The 7,905-nt window shown below is 40.3% G+C and overlaps 1 protein-coding gene across 1 annotated transcript in view; it reads left to right on the top strand.

Annotated features, from left to right (window-relative positions):
• Positions 1-7,905, top strand: part of Macf1 (microtubule-actin crosslinking factor 1) — a 342,147-nt gene that overhangs the window by 177,241 nt on the left and 157,001 nt on the right. Inside the window, exons 7-15 of the mRNA XM_026782286.1 lie at positions 2,407-2,573; positions 4,329-4,441; positions 4,541-4,647; positions 5,310-5,429; positions 5,579-5,674; positions 6,210-6,337; positions 6,414-6,507; positions 6,688-6,842; positions 7,440-7,713. Coding sequence (XP_026638087.1) covers positions 2,407-2,573; positions 4,329-4,441; positions 4,541-4,647; positions 5,310-5,429; positions 5,579-5,674; positions 6,210-6,337; positions 6,414-6,507; positions 6,688-6,842; positions 7,440-7,713 — 1,254 coding nt within the window. The remainder of the gene's footprint in view (positions 1-2,406; positions 2,574-4,328; positions 4,442-4,540; positions 4,648-5,309; positions 5,430-5,578; positions 5,675-6,209; positions 6,338-6,413; positions 6,508-6,687; positions 6,843-7,439; positions 7,714-7,905) is intronic.

Genomic DNA, 7,905 nt, shown 5'->3' on the forward strand with positions numbered 1-7,905 from the left:
GCTCCATGCTGGCAAAACTTATGTATATATAACAAATAATGCAATGTGCATATAGGCATTGTGGCTGAAACTATGATTGGCAGATAGGGGATGTCATTAGAGAGGCGGTTGTGCTTATTTTGGTTAAATAATTAGAATTTAGGTTTTGGTAAAGAACCCTAATGCTCAGAATTTGTTTTGTTAATTCTTTCCCTGTTTCATTTCACCAAATCTATTTTCTGATCCTTCTTAATATGTACATGAAGCAGCTGCAATGAAAGTGATGGGTATATGTCAGTGTCTAGTGACAATTATCCATTACAGTAGGAATGGAGAAATATTGAAGGGGATGGAAATAGAGCTGACTTTAGAGAGAGACTATTTACACTGAGCCCGTAGGGTGCTGGCTGTTGGGTTGAGTGTACTATTACTGAGTCCTCACTTTGCAGCTTTGTGGCTTTCTCTATCAAACTTGGAATTGATTGAATTTTATAGCATAGTTTCACGTGGTTTCTATTTATAAGTGATTGATGGATCTGAATTAATTTACAAAATGAATTTTAACTGTAAAATTGTTGAGTATCTTCAGCAATCATTTAGCTTTATAGTATGTATATATGTATGTATGTATGTATGTATGTATGTATGTTAAACAATAATTTGAAAGTTGTCAGGTAAATACAGAGTCAGCAGAGAGGTGGTGAGTGATAAAAAGATTTGTAGAATCATCTTATTATTAGGCATTATCAAAGTGCACTAGCCTGAATTTCCTTTTGTATGAATATACCTGTCAAGGGCAAAACTCTGTACCCATGAGTTTGCTGCTAATTTTGCCATTTCATTACACTTTGACACATAAGTGGCTTCCTGGGCTCTATGCAAACTATCTATACTATTCTTGGAGTCTGCTTCAAACATTTTGGCAGTATTTAGAAGTCTGCAGGGTTTGGTTGTTTTTTGTTTTGTGTGTGTGTGTGTTTGTGTGTGTGTGTTTTCTTAAATAAAGTATTGAACTTTCTGGCCCCAATTTCCCTGATTTTAAAATAATAGAAGTACCCTTACTCAAAACAGGGTTATATCCCAGTTTGATTTATGTATTTAATTTGAAATTGTATTATCACTGTAATTTTAAAATTTAATACATTAACTTACCAAGCCTCATTAGACTACACAGAACTTTTTTTTTTTTTTTTTTTGTTTTTAGACAGGGTTTCTCTGTGGCTTTGGAGCCTGTCCTGGAACTAGCTCTGTAGACCAGGCTGGTCTCAAACTCGCAGAGATCCACCTGCCTCTGCCTCCCGAGTGCTAGGATTAAAGGCATGTGCCACCATCGCCTGGCCACAGAACATTTTTTTGCCCATAGTTGGGTAAAATTATCTATCACACTGCAAAGCCTCTTATAATAATAAAATATTTCATAACTGATATAACTTATTGAACATGATTTTGCTGAACATATAAAACAGTACTTGACAGTAAGTACACTCTTTTTGGTTTTTTGAGACAGGATTTCTCTGTAGCTTTGGAGCCAGTCCTGAAACTCACTCTGTAGACCAGGCTGACCTCGATCTCACAGAGATCCGCCTGCCTCTGCCTCCCAGTGAGATTAAAAGTGTGTGTTACCACTGGCTGGCCAACAGTAAGTACAGTCTTAAACTATTATAAAAATTTAAAAATCCAAAATAAGTTGAGAACCTAGTGGATGGATGCTCTGTTATAATCTCATTTATTTTGAGTTAAATATGTAAAATTTAGTATAAGACACTTGGAGGTGTCTTATTGTCTGCTATATGTATATATGTATATTGTCCTCACATATACATGCAAGCAAACCAACAATGCCTGTAAAATAAAAATAAATACATTCTTTAAAAAAGGATTTGATTCAAAACTGACATCCTGCATAAAAGTGCTATTTGTATTCTCCATAGTATACTTCCAGATGATAATATCCAATTCTGAATATTCTCTCCATTTTTGATTGTTAGTGATAATTTGATTGATAACGACCAATCAGCCTTTACTGATTTGATAGGTTTTGGGTGTTTTGTTTTTGTTGCTTTGTTTTTCTTGTTTGTTTGGTTGATGGGTTTGGTTTTTTGGGACAAGGTTTCCCTTTGAAGTCTTGGCTGTTTTGGAACTCATTCTGTAGACCAGACTGGCTTCAAACTCAGAGATCCAATTGCCTCTACCTCCCAAGTGCTGGGATTAAAGACATGTGCCCCCAGCACCAGGCCGGTTTGGTAAGTTTTAATTTGTGCTTCTCTGACTACCAGAAAGGTTAAATATCTGTTGGAGTTGTCATTAACAGTGTTGCTAGCTAGTCTTGGGCCTCTCTTCCTTTATTAGTCATAATATAGAGAAAAGAGAAAGACAACAGACTTTATTGTATTTGAAGGAGTTATTCCATGTCCTATGTGTTTGCAGATATCTGATATCTACATTAGTGGGGAATCAGGGGATATGTCAGCCAAGGAGAAACTACTCTTGTGGACTCAGAAAGTAACAGCTGGTTACACAGGAATCAAATGCACCAACTTTTCTTCCTGCTGGAGCGATGGGAAAATGTTCAATGCACTGATTCACAGATACAGGTACGTACAGTGGAATCTCACTGCTCTTAGAAGCAATTCTTCCCATCCCATTTGTAATGAGCTGCCACACCATCTTCCCCTTCCAACAAGGATTAGACTCTAAGTCATTGCTCTGTTTTGAAAAGCAGTCTTTATTGAGCCCTACTGTTCTAGGCATTGGCCAAAGCAGTGAACTAGTCAGTGTTCCTGCTTTCCGGGAGCTGACTATCCGCTGGGGAGAATAGGCAGTAAACAGAGAACTGGATGTTGTCATATAGTGGCAGGCACCGTGGAAGAACATAATTATAGGGTTGTGGTAATTTGAACAGAGATAGCCAGAGATAGATGAGGGTCTCAAAAGTGAGCCATGCAGGCTCTGGGGTCAGAGCATCCCAAGTAGGTGAAAGAACAAGGACACAGGGCCTCAAGATGGACCAGACCAAAGTAAGGAGAGGCAGGTAACTTGGTATGACATGAGGAAGGAACCACACACAAAAAATAATAATTTGAGGTCTGGGTGGTCATACACATGTATCAATTTTCACTGTGTACTAGTTTATGAATTTGTGTAAGCTTGGAATTGGGTAGCATTAAGTGCCTGGTGTGCAATTAAAAGTAGGTTCAGGATTGGTGTCTTCCTGTCTCCTACTTTCTCTCTAGTTCACTCAGTGTTTTCTAACCAGCTCCAAGACTCTCTTCAAGGTTTAGATTGGCCACACAGCAAAAGCAAAGGACTTTTTTCTTTGGATATCTGAGGGCAAATGATCAAATTCTCTCACTATATGCTTTTCCAAATCAGTCTCTTTATTGTTCTGCTTCTATCTAATTCTCCTGTACTACTTCTATTCCTCCCAATTTATCCTCCTACCTTCTTCTCTTCTAGACTAAAAACTCGTCTCTTTACAGGAACGTTAAAGTGATTAAAAAAAAATTACAAGAGTTAGTCTCATTGGTAGAAAGCACATCCCTAGGGTAAGCAATATGGAGCTGAGCCTCTTCCATAGCAACCCAAAGTTCCAAGGTTACTGGAGTAAGATCATGACCAGATTGGGGAGGGGGCACAGTTCCCGGTGACAAACTTTGAAACATAGTTCTGTTGTTAGCAGACTGGCAAGCTAAGACTTGGCATGCTTTTCTTAGGGTGCTTTGTGTAGCAAGCTAGGTTTGACATCTGCGACTCTGACTTTGTGCATAACTATAAAATTTTAAACTTACGATCTATTTACAGAAAGCCTTTAGTCTAGTTTGAACTTGCTCTGAGGTAAAAGTGAGCTAATTGTGTGCAGTTAGTCTAAGCCAAAAGGAACAAAGTAGGCTTTTAAGTGTCTGCAGTCTTCATGGGACAAATATATCTAGTTATGAAGCATGTCCCAGTATATATTCTATGTATAAAGATTATACAGATAAATGAAGAGTCATCTTCCTGATCACCCACAGATATATGTGCCCCCCATAAGATTGAGATGTAATCATGAGATTACATATACACATCACATGAGATTCATACTACAATGCAAGTATTGGGGAGACACCAAGATGTTTTAGCAAAAGCGAGCAAAAAAGAGCTGATGGTCCTTCAGGTATTGCCTTGACAAGATTAACCTCCAGCAGAGTCAGCCCTCTGCTTGGTTGACACTTGAATTATCGACTGCCATATACTGTATATTCTCATGGCCTCTGACAGTTTTCAGTCCTGGGAACTGTTAGGTCCTCCTTGTGTGAGCTCATGTGCTGGATAGACAGTGGTTTTTCACGTGCCGTGGTGAACCTTTACAGACCCGATCTGGTAGATATGGAGAGAGTGCAAATCCAGAGTAACCGGGAGAACCTGGAACAGGCTTTTGAAGTAGCTGAGAGACTCGGGGTCACCCGATTACTGGATGCAGAAGGTGAGAGTTACTGAAATTTAAGTACATTTAACATGTTTTCATAATCCCTTCTCCTGCTAAGTTCCTCATTCTGACCAAGACATTCTGTCTTTCTCTCAGATGTGGATGTACCATCTCCAGATGAAAAGTCTGTAATCACTTACGTGTCTTCAATTTATGATGCCTTCCCCAAAGTCCCTGAGGGTGGAGAAGGGATCAGTGCTACGGTAAAAGAATATTTTCCTAAAATACCTTGTTTCATTGAAGTAGAGTGCCTTCATTAGATAGTGCTACTTAAATTCTTTTGCATTTACAAAGGCCCACCTGAGTCTACATTATCTCTATCATAATGGACACTGTCCTTAAGAATGAGCCTTGGTATTGCTAATTTTATGCCATCTAACGTAGACCATTTGATGTTAAATGCCAGCAAAGAATGCTATTTCCATCCCAGCCTTAATTCAAGATGACATGGTGTTTTCTTGGCTACGGATACACGTTTGAATAGGCAACATGGCTGAGCTCTAGGCTAGCCTTGAACTCATGGTCCTGCTGCCAACCCCCGAGTGGAGCAATTACAATGTGAAGAATCACCATGTCTGACAAATGATCTTAATAGCTTGGTTTATAGTCTTTCTATGTGTCAAGATATTGAATGACATCTTTGGGTTCCTCGGGGAGCTTTGAAACTGAAAGTTTGAGTATTAAGTTGAATATCTGTCTAGGCAATTAGAAGAGGGTTTTGCATGGCCTGGGGTGGTCTGAGCCACTGTGTCCTTGCTGCTGCTGCTGCTGCTGCTGCTGCTGCTGCTGCTGCTGCTGCTGCTGCTGCTGCTGCTGCTGCTGCTAAGTGCAAATCTGGTCTCCAGTGTCTGCTTTCTGCCCATAGGACGTGGATGCCAGGTGGCAAGAATACCAAAGCCGAGTGGACTCCCTCCTTCCCTGGATCAGACAGCATACGCTCTTGATGTCAGATAAATCTTTCCCCCAGAACCCTGTTGAACTAAAGGTAAAAGCATGGACTTAAGTTGCTTTTTATGAATTCTCTCTGGGAGTAAGCTTCAGGATTTATGCTGCTGGGATGGGGGAGGTGGTGTGAAAAATTGGTCCCTGTTGCTTTTGTCTATTAATTCATTCAACAAATATTAATATTTGTAGGCACTTTATAACCAATATATACACTTCAAAGAAACAGAAATTCTTGCCAAGGAAAGAGAGAAAGGAAGAATCAAAGAGTTATATAAATTACTAGAGGTAAGGAAGCATATTTCTTGTTAAGACGTAAGGTTTGCCTAATAGGTTCCACATGCTCCCCTTTTATCACTACCAAGGGTAGTGATACCCTCAGCCAGTCTTGGAACTCTGTGGTAAAGGAACAGTATCAACAAACTGTCATTAGTAAAGGAGTCATTGAAAAACAGTATCTCTATTCAGAAATCCTTTTTTCCTTGCTTTTTAGAGTGAAACTGAATCTTTAGAGGGAAACTATAGAGTTGGGTGGATTTAACCTTGCCAGAATCAAGTTCATTTAGAAGACAGATTTCTAGAAATGATAGAAGGGATGGGATGGTTTAGAGCAAGTGGTCTCTGCATGTTAGAGTTTAGATGCAAATGTTTTAGCTCTTAAGTTGTTAGGTGCTTTATTCTTTTCCTATATTAGATAGTGTGAAAAACTACTGCTTGACTGGAACAACAACAGCAACAAAAAGCAAGAAGCAAAATACAAAAACAGATAAAAATAGTCCGGAGGGTAGGGCTGTGGTTGGGCACTGAAAAGTATCTCTTTCAGGTGTGGATTGAATTTGGCAGAATCAAACTGCCTCAAGGCTACCACCCTAATCATGTAGAAGAAGAATGGGGGAAACTCATCATTGAAATGCTAGAGCGAGAGAAATCCCTACGGCCTGCTGTGGAGAGGTGGGTCCAGGTGGCAGACTGGCATTCCTTAGGGCTGCTTTGAGTCTGTACTTCATTATGGTTTTTATTTTTTTAGGCTGGAATTGCTGCTTCAGATTGCAAACAAAATACAGAATGGTGCTTTGAACTGTGAAGAAAAACTGACACTAGCGAAGAATACACTGCAGGCTGTAAGTATTTGCTTCGTCCTACATCTTATGTCACATGCTTTCCACTTTGTACCCAGCTGCTCCAACAGTCAAAGTTAACAGCTGAGGAATCCAGCTGTGTTACTTCCTTTTCCTCCGTTCCCTCCCTCCTAGTGGGTGAGAGCAGCGACATTTTCTCACCCAGACTCTCTTCTGTCACAGGATGCTGCACACCTGGAATCAGGACAGCCAGTCCAGTGTGAGTCAGATGTCATCATGTACATTCAAGAGTGTGAAGGTCTCATCAGGCAGCTGCAGGTGGATCTCCAGATCCTCCGGGATGAGAAGTACTACCAGCTGGAAGAACTGGCCTTTAGGTGAGGAGGAAGGGGCTCATAGGGAGGGCTGAGATAAGAACCAGGTACTGAATCTTCAACTTGAATATCAGAACTCTGTTTCTGGGGCTGCTGCATGCACACCCTCTAAGCAGGACATTGCCTGGGCTGAGTTTCCCTTTTGGCACACCCATCCTGTTAAGTGTCTATAGTATTTTTCTCGGTCACTGTACCATCTTACCGCATTTCTGTTTCAGAGTGACCCGCAGAGGTATGCTTGCACACTTGACTTTGAATAACTGGGGTCTAGTGAACTCATTTTATAGATGGGGAAACTGAGATCTGCAGAGAGGATAAGCAGTGTTTAAAGTCACATGGCAGTCCAGCATTTATTCTCCTCTGACCTTCAGGAGTCATATAAATATTACATTACTTCCTTCCAATTAACACTTTAGTTTTGCATTTGCCTCGAAAACTCCAAACTAGATGATGTTAAAAATACCACTTTACATTTCTGTAACACTTTTTCAAAACACTTTTCCTGATATGGTCCCATTTTTATTTTTATCATGTGCTTGTTAAATAGATAATGAAGATTTTATTTTAAGCATGTTTTAAGTTTATACTCTTCTTCTCCAGGGTCATGCGTCTACAGGACGAGCTGGTCACCCTGCGCTTAGAGTGTACAAATCTATACCGGAAAGGCCATTTTACTTCACTTGAATTGGTCCCACCCTCTACCTTAACTACTACACATCTGAAAGCAGAACCTCTGAACAAGACAACTCATTCTTCTACCTCCTGGTTTCGAAAACCTATGACCCGGGCTGAACTTGTATCTATCTCCTCCTCTGAAGATGAAGGCAGTCTTCGATTTGTATATGAACTACTTTCTTGGGTAGAAGAGATGCAGGTGGGTGTATGTCCAGAAAACTGTCGTAAGAGGACCAGGTTGCTTTGTGTTTCTGGTAGAGGAAGCCTTAATAATTGATCCTGTCTGCACCTGAGACCCCTTCTCCTTAAATGTACCCTTGCCTCTCCACTGTTTAACCCATGCTGACCTGGAAGTCAGTATAGTCTCATTGTCCTTGAACACATGATCTTC

This window comes from Microtus ochrogaster, chromosome 10 (assembly GCF_000317375.1).
Source record: "Microtus ochrogaster isolate Prairie Vole_2 chromosome 10, MicOch1.0, whole genome shotgun sequence".
Lineage (NCBI taxonomy): Eukaryota > Metazoa > Chordata > Mammalia > Rodentia > Cricetidae > Microtus > Microtus ochrogaster.